Source organism: Gymnogyps californianus, chromosome 17, assembly GCF_018139145.2.
Source record: "Gymnogyps californianus isolate 813 chromosome 17, ASM1813914v2, whole genome shotgun sequence".
NCBI classification, from domain to species: Eukaryota; Metazoa; Chordata; class Aves; order Accipitriformes; family Cathartidae; genus Gymnogyps; species Gymnogyps californianus.
This window is the reverse complement of record NC_059487.1, coordinates 15,975,564-15,991,927: the sequence shown is the minus strand read 5'-3', so window position 1 is coordinate 15,991,927 and position 16,364 is coordinate 15,975,564. Positions and strand designations below refer to the sequence as shown.

The 16,364-nt window shown below is 38.9% G+C and overlaps 1 protein-coding gene across 2 annotated transcripts in view; it reads left to right on the top strand.

The window, feature by feature from the left end:
* The window catches only part of DNAJC5 (DnaJ heat shock protein family (Hsp40) member C5), a 35,404-nt gene that overhangs the window by 11,752 nt on the left and 7,288 nt on the right, over positions 1–16,364 (top strand). For both annotated transcript variants that reach the window (XM_050907093.1, XM_050907092.1), the window contains 4 exons: positions 910–984; positions 7,740–7,807; positions 12,986–13,122; positions 15,472–15,685. In XM_050907093.1, the coding sequence (XP_050763050.1) occupies positions 13,016–13,122; positions 15,472–15,685 (321 nt within the window). In that variant the 5' untranslated portion in view covers positions 910–984; positions 7,740–7,807; positions 12,986–13,015. The remainder of the gene's footprint in view (positions 1–909; positions 985–7,739; positions 7,808–12,985; positions 13,123–15,471; positions 15,686–16,364) is intronic.

Below are 16,364 nucleotides of genomic sequence, written 5' to 3'. Positions count from 1 at the left end.
TATAAAGGCCTTTTAGCTTTTCTTTTCCTGAGCTAGGTGGCTTGGTGGGTGGTTGTTTCTGGAAACTTGGCTTTATAAATTCTGCTGTTCAGTTCTGCTTGTTTTGCTTCTTTATTCATAACTTTTTAAGAGGAAGACTTGTGTGCTTGGTGAGGGAAGAGAACTATTAAAGAACTGAATGGCAGAGTTTAATAACCTGAAAATGGAGGTAAAATTTCTCAAAGGGAAGCACCAGACCTGATCATTTTGGATCAGGTTGAAGATATGTGAATTACCTTCTGCTGTTGGTACAACCTGGTCTTCATTTTTGCTTTTTTACCCATTAAAATAAACTATTCATTTCAAAGTCATTAACAAAAACTGTTCATGATTGAAACTGCCAGGAGTGTTTATTTGACAACAAAACAATTCCAATAACAAATTAGTTGTGAAATAATTTTGGTCTACGTTTTGCAGTTTGTAAAACCATACTTTTACTTTATTTAAATTTGGGGGGGGGGAGAACCTTTATTTACCTTTTCATCTGCCTCCGCAATTGATAGCAAAAGAAGATAGGAACTTTATTTTTTTTTTTCCCCCTCCATCTCCTGCTACTGTAGATGAGTACAGAGGGTAATCTTCCCCTGCCCTGCCCTTCCAGATTAATTTCTGATAAATCTCTTTTTCTTTCCCTTTGCCGACCAACTTGTGATTTGAAAGATGTGTTCAGGTCTGGGAAGATCATTGCGTCATTTCTTTTGCCTCTCGGAATGCTTATATGGCTTTTTTCGATCTACTCTGTAACCTCACTTTGTTCCTTCTTTTTGACCAGGCAAAAACTGCCTGTGCTGTAACAGGGTGCTGCTTAGATCAGCGTTGTCTCCTTAACCTGTTGCTAAAGTTTTGCTTTTTTGTATGTTTCTTGTACAGTTACTGCTTCATGCAACGGAGGACTCGTCCTAACCTACCGAAAGTGGCGAAGCATTCGGAGCAGGCTGTCGAGAGGTGGGTGAGCACGTTTTGACAATTGATCCAATTTTGCTGAACGTGTTGTCACATGAGACAATAGATGTTTTTTCTTTTATTGCTGTTTAAAAGCCTTTAGTTGTCTTACCTACGGGTGTGACATAATAGTATAAATCCCATTTTTATGTGAGTAAACCCATCTGTTTGTTCCAAGACTTTTTCTATATTTTAAAGGTTTAATGCTTTGACTATATTGCTATAATAATTAGCAATGTGATTTTTTAATTGGTACAGTTTATTCAATGCACCTGGCACAAACGGAGTTTTACCTCTGCATTGATGCTTTTGAAGAAGTTTAAGATATTTCTTCTCTAGAAGAAATGAGTGGCATCAGTATCACTCTACCCACAGTAGTGAATGTTGTGGGTTTTCTGATCTGTTCTAGTGCACTGGCATGCTACGAGTAGTTACAGCAATTCGTGGATTTATATAGAGAAAGAATTAAGAGTAATAATGAGGCAAGCAAACAGAACCACTGTTTTTTCATGAACTTTTAAATAGCTGAGTAAGCAGATGTAGGGTTTTTTTGTAGCTGTATGCAGTTTGTGACACTTGCGCTCTGCCATATAAACTACTGTAATGCCATAAACAATAATTTAATTTTGCTGAAGCATTAAATAGGAGCAATGAAATCCTAAGTAGGGAATCCGCTAAGAAACCCAGGGTTTTAAAGAGTAATTCTTTTAGTTGAGGAGAGAGGATAGAAAATGTGAATCTAATACTTTACTTTCCCCCCCCCCCAATATGGAAAACCTTCTTTAGTAGGTTTGAATCTTACTCTTGTATAGGGTACAAGGTCACAAGTCTTTATAACAGGTTGGTCAATCAGACTTAAATGGCTAAATTTTAATCTGCTAAGCTTATTAGAGAAACAACACTTGTATCACTGTAGTTAAGTTTGTCACAAGTTTCAGTGTAACATCTCTTTCAGTTGTTAATGACGGATGTTACATCAATTTAGACTTGGATTTAGCAGAGAAGTTGTGCTGTCCCAGATTTCATTTATTTAAAAGCTCTGTGTTGCTGTTTTTAAAAAAAACCCTCATACTTAAGAAAATTTAATGAAGATTTTAGCATCGCAGTCTTTCAGTGTTGGAGACCTATCTTCTGTTCCCAAGGCAAATGAATTTGGCCATAGTAAGGTTCTCTTTTTCTGGGAGAAAGATGTATGCATTTGAATTAATTCCCTGGGTACTAGGTTAGCTTTACATCAGGGTTTATATGTTAAAACAGAATGTTTTTATGGATATAAAATTTCTCACATGACCTTTAGCAAAAGGCTACAAACTGAATAGCAAAATTTAGCTAAAAGGCTTTTGTGCTGTGATATAAAAAAATATAAGCAACACCAAAACACTCACTCTTGGATGCTTTAATGAAATAGTAAATGTTAGTGCTTCAATTAATAGGTTTAAAAATTACTATTTCAAGACACTAGGAGAATGTTAATGAAGAGTACTTTAAAATAGTAGTAGTCTTCTGAGTGCACTTATTAGCTGGTTTGCTTTGCCTTCAGCCTTGTCACATGATTTTTCCAATACTGATTCATTTTGCAAGTGATAGGAGCAAGTAAGGATGTGAAAGTAAAGACTTGGGAGTTTCTGTTTTGTCTATTGATTTTTTTAGATTTTTTTAAATTTTATTTGCTTTAATTGCAGCATTATTTCTTTAAATACTTGGTAACTATGACACAGCTCATGTACATGATGGAGGTGGATTATCAAGCAAGGTATCCTAAAGATACTTACCTCTTTTTGTGAACAACATACGGAGCAGGTTGATGACAATTCTGTTAATAGAACTGTTAAATAAAAATGGTTCTCCTGCGTCTGTCAGAGGAGGTTAGGGTAGACAGAAGAAACAGATGTGCTTTTTATCAAAAAGAATAGATCTGAGAACATGTCTGATTTCTGTAAGGAAAAGTAGCATATATCTCTTGGTTAGAGGAAGAAAAGGTACTGAGCGCTATTTATGGTTGCAGTATATAGGGAAAATATAGTATTAGATAAATCGGATTCAAATTTGCAGGACAGATGAGGCTAGAAGAGCTGGTTTTGGTATGAGCAAAATGGTTGAACGAACAGGCAAACTTCCTAAGCGTATTTCTTCATTTGTGTTACAAAACTTATCACAATTTTAATGTGTTGCTGAATTTAGTTTGCATTCGTGTAGCTTTGCTTGCTTTTGTTATCTTCATCATTCTTTACTCCTTTCTTCTGATTTTCATGCTTATATATGTATTCTCTGCCTCTGAAACAATTACTTATTCCCTTCCCCAGACTCCTTTTCTTTGAATTTTTGTGGTTTTTGAAACGGGGTAACAACCATTAATCTTGATTTTTAAACGCTTCTGTTTCTTTTCTGGCATCTGTCCTTCCATTTTCTCTCCTTTTGTTTGTGTTGTGAATATCGTGTAATAAGGAGGGGAGATATTTACAAGTAATTACAAGCAGGGTATTATGTAGAGCTCTGGGTCAGTGGATCTGGCCTGCTGAATAATGAGATTGGATGGGTAGATCAAAACATCCCTGAGTCACTAAATTAGAATTGCCAATTGCAACAGAAACCAAGCGAGCAAAACCCCAGAAAGGCGTGCTGCGGATGGCTGCCGTGCTGGCAGGGAGCGCGCAAGAGAGGATGCGGTAAGGAAGGGGTGATGCGAAATAGCTGGCATGGGTTTCTCATGTACTTCGATTTTTTTATTAGTAGTAGCTTCCTTTGGAATTTATTTTGGTGGTCTTTGGTTATTTCCAGCTGTAAATCAGGCTTTCTGCTGTTAGTGAAACTTTGTACTGGCATAGCTGAGAGACTAAAGAAAATACTGCTGCTTGCATCTATATTAAGATAAAAATACTCTTCTATATATTCTGAGTTCTGTACATGGCTAGGTATTATGTATGTATGCTGTAAAAAATAAAGACTTTTCTTCTGATGGAGTTTTGATGAGGCCTGGGCCAGAATCTTGTATTTGAATCATTTGAAGCTTCTATCCACACATCCTTGTATTTTCGTTTACTTCATTATATGCCAAATGCTGACTTTAGCGGGATAGCTCATTTTGTCAAAGGCAAGCAAGTATAATCAAATCTCCAAAGTACATTTGGACTTTGCTTTCTTCCCCTGTTTCACTCACAGATTTCCAGCTGTGTACCTCCATAAATTGAGCATACTGTAGCTGTTCTTCAGTTTGACTGTCAACATTTCTGAAGCTTAGGTTGCTGACTGAAACAGAATTAGTGGTAAATTTAAAGATGGTCTTCACCTAGGTATGAAGGCAGAGCTTATTTAGGAAAAAAAAATTACTGTGCATCTGCTAGCTGGAGATTGAAAGAAAAGATTTCCAGTGACCACAGGCAAAACTGGTGGACTCGTTCATCTGAGTAAGTCTGTTCTAGTCCCCACTGTCCTAAGAGCCTGGGCCATAACTCTAGTTGCTAACCCTGTTAACCATCCGCAGCTTTCTAAAGATCGCTTTGAAAATGTTCTCTTGTTGATTACTTTGTAATGTAGGAAGCGGTGGTCAGGGAACCTGGAAGCTTTTGTAGGTTCACAAAATAGGACATTTTGCATCTGAGAGGTAGTCTGGCCTTTAATATTGCACACACTTTGAGTGGGAAAGTTTAAATTCTGCCTGTAGCTTTGTCCTGGTTTCAGCTGGGATAGAGTTAATTTTCTTCCTAGCAGCTGGTATAGTGTTATGTTTTGGATTTAATATGAGAATAATGTTGATAACACACTGATGGTTTTAGTTGTTGCTAAGTAGTGTTTATACTAAGTCAAGGATTTTTCAGCTTCTCATGGCCAGGCAGCAAGAAGGCTGGAGGGGCACAAGAAGCTGGGAGGGAGCACAGCCAGGACAGCTGACCCCAACTGGCCAAAGGGATATTCCATACCATATGATGTCATGCCCAGTATATAAACTGGGGGAGTTGGCTGGTAGGGGGGATCGCTGCTCGGGAGCTGACTGGGCATCGGTCGGCCAGTGGTGAGCAATTGCGTTGTGCATCACTTGGTTTGTATATGCTAATTCTTTTAGTATTATTATTTTAATTTTATTATTATTATTACCATTATTATTTTCTTCCTTTCTGTCCTATTAAACTGTCTTTATCTCAACCCAAGAGTTTTACTTTTTTTTTTTTTTTTTTAATTCTCTCCCCATCCCACTGGGTGGGGGGAGTGAGCGAGCGGCTGCGTGGTGCTTAGTTGCCGGCTGGGGTTAAACTGTGACAAGCTTGTGCACTCCCTGCCTTTCATTTTTCAGGAAGAGTCCTTTGACGGTATCTATTAAATGAACTAAATAGATCCATCAACAGTAGGCTGATTATTTTCTTGTTGTTTGGTTCATTCTTACTCATTTATGGATATGCTGCTAAGATGAAGCAGCTTCTTACAGATTGCATAAAACAAATTCTGTGGTCAGTAATGTTGACAGCTTACTGGGTGTATTCCCAACATCTCTGTTTGCCACACCAAAACCTTCAAGTTCGTGAAAGGCATACTTTTTAATTGAATGGGGAGTTTATTTCTCAAGTGCATTCAGAGCTTGTTCTTTGGAATCTGTTGAAAGGGTTTGGATGATGATTAAGCGATGACTTGCTGGGTAAAAGCTGCTCTGAAGTCCCACTCATGAAGTTTATTGTTTGGTAATCTAATTCATAAGTGACTTTGTGACTAATGACATGGGTTAGATGTATCCTGTACCTGCTTAATCGGAAAGATATTTTAATCTGTTGCAGTGATTTTTCCCTAAATTTTTCCATAGCATCATCTAGCATTTCCCAGGCTCCTCTTGCCCATTCATTGTCTTATTTTCATGTGATTGGTGATCCACAGCAATCTGTCTGACTTCGCCTTGACCGCTGAAAGAAGGGGTTTGTGTTGCTGGGTCATCTCAGGTTCTCTTCCTGCTTGTATGCCGAAGTGAGACTTGTTTCTTCTTTGGGTAATCTGCTTCAGGATGAAGGAATGTGCATGGGATAAAACTGTGGTTTTCTTGATGGAAATTTGTCCTGGCAAAAAGAGCTGGTATTGCTCTACAGTTTAAGTACAGGAACCAATTTTTATGCCAGGTAGAGTGTCATTAGAAATGGCATAGTGGCATTCAGCTACTCCATGCGCTTGCACATCTCCGTCATCTTAGTGGCAGTGCTGTTAATAACTTGTGAAGAAAGGTGCCGTACAGACAATACGGGGTTTCTATTGAAATAAAAAAAAATTACGTTTATTTGTCAGGAAGGCATCTGGAATCTGAACACCACTAAACCTCTCTGCGCTGTTGCAGAGTCTTACTCTGCTGTGGTTCGCCTTGCCCTGTGCCCGTGCTTGACTGCTCCCTTGCAGGGTGGCACAACAGGCTGCGTGCCTGCTGTTCGTGTGCCGGAGCTTGCAGTCCGCTGTGTTAGCTAAGCTTCTTTTGCAGTCTCTCTCTAACAACATTACAGATTATCAAGACTTGAAAAACACGCTTCTCTTGTGTTAAGTTGTCATGGTTTAACCCCAGCCAGCAGCTAAGCACCACACAGCCGCTCCCTTGCTCCCCCCACCCCGCTCCCGGTGGGATGGGGAGGCAAATTGGGAAAGAAGGTAAAACTCGTGGGTTGAGATAAGAATGGTTTAATAACTAAAGTAAAATATAATACTAACAATAATAATAATGATGAAATATAATAGTTGTAATGAAAAGGAATATAACAAAAAAAAGGAGAGGGAAAAAGAAAGGAAAAAAACTAGTGATGCCCAATGCAATTGCTCACCACCTGCTGACCGATGCCCCAGCAGCGATCCACCCCTCCCGGCCAGCTCCCCCCGGTTTATATACTGGGCATGACGTTCCATGGTATGGAATATCCCTTTGGCTAGTTGGGGTCAGCTGCCCTGGCCATGCTCCCTCCCAGCTTCTTGCTCACCTGCTTGCTGGCAGAGCATGGGAAACTGAAAACCCTTAACTTAAGATAAGTGCTACTGAGCAACAATTAAAACATCAGTGTGTTATCAACATCATTCTCACACTAAATCCAAAACACACTGTGCCAGCTACTAAGAAGAAAATTAACTCTATCGCAGCTGAAACCAGGACATTAGTACAGATATTTCACAAATGCCTAAGTTGAGAAAGTCTAAAGTCTTAAGCAGATAATGGTCATTAGAGTTTCTGTGTGACTGGTATCTTTATTTTAGATAAGTGTGTGTCTTTCACATTGTAAAAGGTTTGGGAAAAGAAGCTCAAGCTACAGATAAAAGCATAGAGCCCTTGAATCTATACTTTAAAATATTTGTTAACTTACTTTGACGGTTAATCAATTCTAAAGATAAGTATTTACATTGTGGAGACTTGCTGTAGTATAAAATATTTTGCACAGTAAAAACACTTCTGTTTATTCTGGACTTTCACATCAAGGCAGCGTTTGAGTGAAAGCATAATGAAAATACTTAAATGCAGCCTTTAAAATGTCTTCTCTGATGCCAGCTGACTGTGTTGTAGGAAGGTATGTGCCTATTAAATGCATCCAGACTGCAGCATGCCTCCACATTACTGGTGGCTTCAATACTTACCTGCTTTAAGTGAAAATTCTGTATAAGTATAGAAGGTTACACTTCTGTTATTTCACTTCCATCTTGCCTTTAGCATATTACGAAGGATAGTTACAATAAAATAATGGGATGATAACTTTGCAGTGAGCCCTCAACATATGAGTTAGTGAACAATTGATTTGCTTCTGTTTTGTCTTTAGGAGTTTCAGTTTTAGAGGTGTGTGGAGGCTGTTACCACTTACCTTAGAATATTCGAACTAGATACCAGGTAAGTGCTGTATTTTTTTATTTCTTGTAGCTAAAAAAAAATCCACTCATTTAAATGCAAAATAATGCCGAGGAAACAAAGTTTGAAGTTTCTTATAGGAACCTCTAATGCCTCATCAAGCCAAGCTTAAAACACCTCGTATTTTTCTTGATAATACATTCTTGTGTGTGTTTTTCTCCTCTCCCCTTTAAAAATGATTTTTTTCACCCTAGAAAAATACCAGATTGTGAGAACGACTCTAAATGAATCTGAGACAGATGGACAGGATGCGGAGGCCAGTGGTGCTATTTTGTTTTTTGTGATAAATCAATATTTACTAAAGTGTTTTCTGGCTTCGTGTTTTTATTTAGACTTTTACTAGTAAATACTGGTTGAGACAGAATAATTTAGTTTAAGATTAACACCTGTAGTTAATTTTCTGCACTGGAAATCTTTGAAAAGCTAGTAATCTTAAATTTAACTGACATTATATTTTACCACGTAGTCAGTAACCAGAAATACTTTGTGGAATACAAATCTTTCCTAAAATACTCTAGTGCTTCCTAAAGTTGTATAATAAAGCATCAACCAGACATAATTTTTGTAAGAGCTGGCAAAACATCAATTCCAAGCTAGGCTCTTTAATCATCTGCTAATATGCTCTTAAAACTGTCACTGCAGAGGGCTTGACAACGTTACAGATAGTTTGTATTAAAGACTCTTGCAGGGTTGGTGCCTCGGTGGTGTTGGGCCGTGCTAGGACAGCAGCCTACCTCTTCTTTTCCTGTCCAGCACTTCCAGCATGGCTTTGAGCTTGTCTTTCTCATTCCTCTAGTTTCTTATTTGTCCCTTTTGGGGATTTCTCTATTCTTTGTGTTACTGGCGATGTATGGAAAGACTGGGAAGCTGTTTTGTTCTTCTGGTTTCAACCAAATTCATTTGCAAACGTGCAATTTGGATAGAGAGTATCCATTAAGGTTAATGACCTTCCATTATCCTATGTCTAGTGGGTAAGTATCATTTACCATGTCAGGAGGTGGTGGATTTTGTCTGTTACAGCAGGATTTCACTTTTTGGAACAACTGTTGACAGTCAGATTCCCTACATTGAAGATAGACACTTCACTAAAATTGTTGTGAACACGTATTTAAAGGTCTGTGGATTGGCGCATGTGTTCATGGTGTGATATTTTTTTTTTCTTTTTCAGTAACTTAAACTTATGAATATACAGGTATTAAGAAAATTAAAATTCTGGTGAAGATTGTACCCCATTGTCCTGCTGTAGTAGTGTTTTTAAAGTTAACATTGTTTGGTTTCCTCTGCCCCTTCTGATTTTTATCAGTGGAGCTGAACAGCCACAACTCCTTTCAAAAGCAGTTTTTCCTCCAGTGAGGAAATTCAAGTGAGCGGCTGTGCCTTTGTGACTTATGTGGGAAAATGTACAGAATTAATTGGAAATGTGAAAAGTGATATTTTAGGCAACTTGGTACTTTACAGTTTCCAGAGGTTTGTTCATGAATAAATACTTAATGCTTCAGCCTTGAAGTGAAATGAAAAGTACCGCTGTTAGCCTGCTTTCAGATGCTAACGACACTGAAATATTGTTGATACCGTCCATCGAATTAGCCCTCCATCCCTTTGTTGCTACAAGGCGGTTCTTTCTAGCAGGGATCTGACTCCTGCGATTCAGTGTTGTTACGAGCATCTGCTCCCTGCGTGAGCAGCGTCAGTAACCTCCACCCTCCGTCCTGCCACACAGCTAAGCACGTTTTCTTGGAAAAGTTGATCCCCCCTCGCTGCCCCCTTCCAGTTAAATTCTTTGCAGCATCTTGCGGTGGGATCAGATGAAGTTTTAGTCCTCCCTCCTTGCTTCTGCCCACCTGATCTGCTGTCATCCTTTTTGGTGCTGGCATTCATTGGGATGTTCTGCGAGTATTTAATTCCCTAAACTGACAGAGAACTATTCATTTTTCTTGGCTGTAATAATAGTTTGCCATTTTAATGAGTTAAATACAACTTATAAAAGGATCAGCAGACCTGGCAGAAACTAAGATATCACCAGTTTCATGGAAATTGATAGGATTCTTTTGGGAAGCTAAAAAGAAAATTAGTCTTTCTAAGGTTCAGTTTACCACTGATGTATTTAAAATGTTAAGGCTGGATTCCATATAACCTATCAGGTGTAATCTAAGTCTTTTCAGCAAAGTGGTACCAATTATACTTACCTGGTCATGCTGAAAACGGTTGCATTTTCTGGTAAAGCTGACTAACACAGGATATTCTGGTACACAGATGGTTAAAAACTGTGCTGTTTAATCCAGGGGATTACCTTTCTTCAGAGCCTTCTGAGAGAAACCTCTTCAGGGCATCCTGCTTGGTTAGAATATGTAGCAGATGGCTTGTTGCTGCTGAATACAACACTTTTTTAAAGATACAGAGCAGCTTTGAGTATTGTGAATTAGAGCCACTTGTAAAAACAGTAGGATAGATAATATCCTGGTTTATGAAGTACTCAGAACTTAAATAACTTGCACCTTTATTGTCTGTTTCATATTTGAAAAGCCAAAGGTTGCGTTCCTAGTAATAATACTCTTCTGTTCCCTTAAATAACAAGCTTCCCAGATGAATTCCCATTACCACCTTGTCCTCCGCTCTCCTGCCAAGGCCAACGTGTCCGTTTCTTACCAGTTTTGAAAAACAGACACCCCATTACACGGAACTCCAGATACCCTGAGCTGTTCAGATTGAAGCGATTAAAGACTGCAGCAGCGTGGAATTTTATTCCTATGCCTGTCTTTATTCATGACAGGCAGCCTGCAGGCTGATAGACATCGCCTGGGTCAAATTGAATTCATTTTTATTAAACAAATTGGCCCTAATTTAAGAGTAGAGATTTTCTTAAGCAGAACATAGTGTATAGCTGTGATCTGCTGCATCAGTGCACCAAGGGCATGTTGGATTGATTTTAAAGGAAGCTTGTTACCCCTAAGTAGAGCTACAGACTTTAAACAACACAAAATGTTCATAATGCCCTTGAAGCTCCAGTTTGAAGCAATACCTTTGGAAGAGCTAAATTAACATGTACAATCTCAACCAGGATGTTTGGGGTTTTTTTTCTCCCCCTGGCCCCCGACTTCGGATTAATCCCACAGGTCCCTGGCAAAGAGCAGTAGCGATAGACACGCTCCCCTTGGCTGGATGCTGCTGACAGGTCACCGGCGTGATAGAGCTGCAGGAGAGTTTCCTGGGAGGGCTGCGAGGATGCGGTGGTGGTCGTGGTCGGAGAGCAGGAGAAGCTGCGCAGGGGAGCCGGGGCAGCGGTGGTGAGAGCAGGCCTGTGCGATTAGCTAGATTACCAGATAGACGTCAGGATCATCAGTCTTTGACCTCAGCAGTGGGACCGGTTGGGTGGAGGGGGCTGGGAGGCTGTGGCCAGGTTGACCCATAGCTGCGATGGGAAAAGGCTGTCGTGGAGGGTTGTGCCTGCTGTATTCCTGGAGGTGGGATTTCTTTCCTGAAAAAAAAAAAATTTTTTTTTTTTTCCTTTCACTGAATTAGATTGTGCCCAAATAAATGAATCAGTTGTATTGTGTCTTGCAGCACTCAATAATTTTCCTGTCATACAGAAAGCTTTTGGTAGCTGAACAGTATCCTTGAAAAGAAAAGATTTTCTCTCCCTGCCCACATACTCACCTTCCAGATTTGGGGTATATTTTGAATTCTTAACCAAAGCACTAGAGTTTAGACCTTTTATTATTACTAATAATAATTTATAGCTTCCGTATTAGGTAGCTTTTAATTAAACTTACCAGAGCTGCCAAAGACTTCTTGAAGGAAATTAGATGAGAGTTTGCTAGTTTAGCCGGTGTATTCCAGTCAAAGAAACTGGACGTAGTGCCCAGTGTTAAACTAATGTAAAGTTGGAGGGGCCAAATGTGGAAGAGTAGTTAACAGTAGGCTCCGAGATGAACAAGAAAGTTGTAATGTCTATATCCACATCCTTGCCACCTAGTCACACGTGTACAGGCATGACGATACTCATGTGTTGGTACAAACAGAACTGTGTTTTCTGTGAAGCCTGTCAACAGTATGAGGTCATAGCAAGAACCAGGCAGTGCAAGATGCGACGTCTGAGAGCATTTCTTTCAGGTAGCCTTTTAAAAGCTGAAGTTATTAACTTTGTTATATAAGATAAAGGGTTAAATTAGAAGAGTCTGGTGCTTTAAATATCTTTTTCAAAGACTACATAATCTGGTGTAGGCTAACTGTAATGACATAATCCAAAAATAGCCAATAGTCTTCTCTTCGATGCTCATCCTTGCTGCAGTTCTGCAGCTAAAGAATGGTAAATGCTAATCTCCTCGGCATGTTAGAGGACATAACCGTATCCGTCCGTGGCATGGCACAGGGGAGACCTCTGGGGTCTTTCACATTTGAATTTGGAGTGGGAGGTTAATCCACGTTCAAGTAGCATGATTTTAACTAGAAAACATGTTAAATGTTTGATCCATGACTTTAAATGAAGAGAGGGGAGATCTCCTCCTCTCTAAGTGGGCAGGTGTTCCCTCTTTCATAGTGGGATGCACAGGCCTAGTCAAACTGGATTTTGTTTAAAGGATTCTGCTCGACCTGGTGTCTGTGATAAGATGGGAGGCTGGGGTTTTGGGAGGTGCGTGGAGGCTTGGTTTTGGGTTTTTTTCCTTAATGTAACAGAATGTCTGCAATTGAAAACGCAAATGAAATCACTTACCCCTATGCAAGTGTGGTGCAAAAAGGCAGCCTCAACATAATAGCAACCTCTCTGTTGTCAAGTTGTTTTTATAGGTATTATCACAAATAAATAATATTAAGACTAAGAAAGAAGATGAATTAGCTTTAGGGATGTGTTATGTAGTACATATCTATAGCTATACCTCAGGTGTTGATGTTTAGTTTTTGGAAAGAAAAGTTGAGTATATACAGCAGTGATTCTGGGGTGCCTGGTGGTGTGCTGAAAATGTAATGGTTGTTTTCGCTGATAATTCACTGAGTTTTGTAACTTTTTAACTTCCACACATGTTAAGAGCCTTTTCTTTTCAAATCACATTTAAACCTTATAAAAGATGAATTTTCACGCGCAAACTCTGGTTTTAAGGATGATATGATTAATGAGGTCTGTGTTGTTCTTTGTTTAAGCATTCCATAATCTTTTTTTGGCAGGGGCCAGTTCTCTCTTCAGGTTACTTCAAGATGGCAGACCAGAGGCAACGTTCGCTCTCTACCTCTGGAGAATCATTATACCACGTGCTGGGCTTGGACAAAAATGCCACTTCAGATGATATCAAAAAGTCATACAGGTAAAGGTTCAAGTTCTATGCCTGTTGCCCAATAGCACAAATAGCTTTAATTAAGTGTTCCACAGATGGCCTATTTATGTATAGGCTGGAGTTGGTTTATTTAAAACCTTTTGCAAGAAAAACATGTAAGAAAACCAGGTGAAAACATGGTTGTTTCTTGCAAAAATTAGTGTGAAAACATGCCTAGGCTTTGTATATAAGTGCTGTTAAATTTTTACATCTTATCTTCAGTAAGTTAAATTCTTAAATACGGAGTATCATTCTGAAACGTCTTTATCTAAAGTTGAACGGAGTTTTAAGACAGTGTAGCCTTGTGTCTGGCTTACAGGGAGCACAGATGTGCAGTACTGCCCTTTTGTCCATCACTTCCAGTTCTGGCACATAAAGGTATAGATTAAAGATGCAAATAAGGATGAAAACTGAGTATCACAATGACTTTTTTCCTAAAAATCCATTCAAAATTTCTTATTCTATGTGAAGTTACTATTTTAGAAGAGGATTTTTTTCTGTATTTCTTTTCTTAAAGAGTTAGACACATGAAATGGTTTCATATTGACCAAATAAAAACAACAACAACAACAACAAAGAGTCCTGTAACATCCTCCCTTCCCACATTCCTCCAAAATCTGCTTAAATGCAATTGCTTCTTCACCTTAAGCATGAACTACGGTCTTGTAGACTATTTGACAAGTGGCAATGTATTTAACATTACACTAGGGGTCAGTAGTAATCTTTACATGAGGATACTCTTTTTCGAAGTTGTTTTCTTTTAGTCTTCAACATTTACCAAAACTTTTTCCCTTTCAAAGTTACATCTTAATACTGATGGCAACTACATGGTGAAGTATAAACTGGGTCCACAGATTGTCAAAAATTAGCTGTGTCTTCCTAAAACCTTTAAGTGGATGTTTCAATCAGTAATCTTCAAGCCTTAGCAACTGGAAAATAACTTTACCTTCTTGGTGGAAAAACTGCAATAGTTTTTCCTTTGGAGAAATGGCCCAACTAGATCCTAGGGTGAAATGTAGCCACGTCATACTTACCTGAACCTTCATCTAATCTTGTTTCCTCTGCTGCTCCTTTACAAAAAGGGCACTTAACCACCTCGTTTTCATTCCATTTGAACATCCTTTGCTGGCCTGTGGGCTATGGGGTTGGTGTACATGTAGGAAATGGGAAATGAAGCCCTTTCCAGGTTTGTATAATTTCCCTCTAATTATAAAAATTGTTATTTTCAGTCCTCACTGACACTACGGCATCAGTGGCAGCCGTGGACGTTACTTACCTGAGCAGCATCATTTACAGTTTGATTGTTTCAAGTGCACACTCAATTTATTGTTTGAATGCTGTGATGATATTTGCATGCACATCCACATGTGTGCTTGCACAAGTCTTTGTTTTATGTTTGTCTAAACATTTCCTCACTGCAAAGCTGATGTGTAAACGTCTGCAGGTTTCTAGTGCATTTCTCAAATATGGGACTTCATGGTAATTTTCTGTAGGAGGACAAGTACCTTTTTTGGTGGAGGAGAACTGTTAGCATACAGTTCTGTATCATTTTTCTACTTGGGAGCACATTTTTTCTGTTTATAAGGAGGTGTTTGGCCAGTTATTTCTGCTGATTTCTATAAATAGCCTGGGCCATGTCAGAAGTAGCAAATTTATCAATGTTTAATCTGATTTTTTTTTTTGTGCTATGTTCAGAGACCTCCAGGGACTGTAAACTGCTGTCATTTAGTTGTAAGAGATCTAGCATGATTAGGGGAGGTACGTTGTGATTTCCTGATATCTCGAAACTCTGAAGTGTTTTCTGTTCTAGGAAGCCTTGAACTGAAAAGTACTTTGTTCCTGCAGAGGAGTTGGTGAATTAACCAACCACAAGTGATTGTCTATTCTATTTTTGTGTTCAGACACTGCAGATTAGCTGTGGCAGCTTGCTTTTGTTTTGTCTTTGGTACTATATCTTAGACTTGTGGTGTGTCTTTTTTTCTGTTAGCTTGGTCTTTGCTTTAGCAGGAGCAAAACTTACTGGTGGAAATTGCTGGAGCTGAGGGGTAAAAAAAGAGTACTACTTTTCTTCAATGTCTCTCTTTTTTCCCATTGGATTTCTGAGGGCCAAATCCAACAGTCTGAAGTCAATCCTGTGAGCTAAACTAGACACTGCTGCAGCCTTTTGTTATCATCTAAGGAAGAATCATCAGGGAAGTTGAATCACAGATGAAGGAAACCAACTGGAACTTGAAAGTCTCCCTTGAGTGACAGGCTACGGAATTAAAAAAAAATAAATCAAAAAGCAGGAACCCAAATCCCAGTTTTTAATCTGTCATGATCTCTTTTTTCTTTCTGCAGGAAACTGGCATTGAAATATCATCCTGATAAAAACCCTGATAATCCGGAGGCAGCAGAAAAATTTAAAGAGATCAATAATGCACACGCAATATTGACCGATGCCACAAAGCGAAACATTTATGATAAGTATGGTTCTCTGGGTCTGTATGTAGCAGAGCAGTTTGGTGAAGAAAATGTGAACACATACTTTGTGCTATCCAGCTGGTGGGCAAAGGTAAATAAAAGTGCAAAGAGAAGTTATTCTGGATTGGCATTTAAAACTCTTAAAGAGCTTCATTTGATAATTGTATTTGGTTTTACTTTTGGAAATTGCTGAATTTCTGACACCTGGTAATTAACCTTCTCTTACTGTGTTGCAATCTCTAGTTCAGAAGTATTTTTCTATTATCTTTCAGTGATACAGGCCTAATAAGCAAGACTTAGCTTACTAAGAGAAGCTTGGACCCTTCTAGTGGATTTAAAAGTGATGAGGATTTGGGGGGTGTTCTCTTTGGTAATATCTGCTAAATGATTTTGCAAAACGAGTCCTGGCTGTGAACTTGAGCTCACACAGGAGATGCTGTTTAGAAGTATGCTTACAAACTTACTCAGAGGCTTCCCTGAACAAATGTCATTTCTTCAGCTCTTCTCTGATTTGAGAGACTCCAGGTTATTTGTTCCCTTGCCCATCCTTGTTTCTTGTGCAGCAGAGAGAGTATCACCAGTATACCAAAATTAGGCGGCAAGCCAATGTTTCCTCACAAATGCACGCAAAAAGCTGTTTGAAAGTGTTGCATGCATGCAGTAGATGTAACAATTATTGTATAGATGCCTTGTAGGAGTCTTCTGCCAGTACCAAGGAATTACTATATTTTACTGGACTCGAATCATTTTTAAGCATAATATGCTTCTAT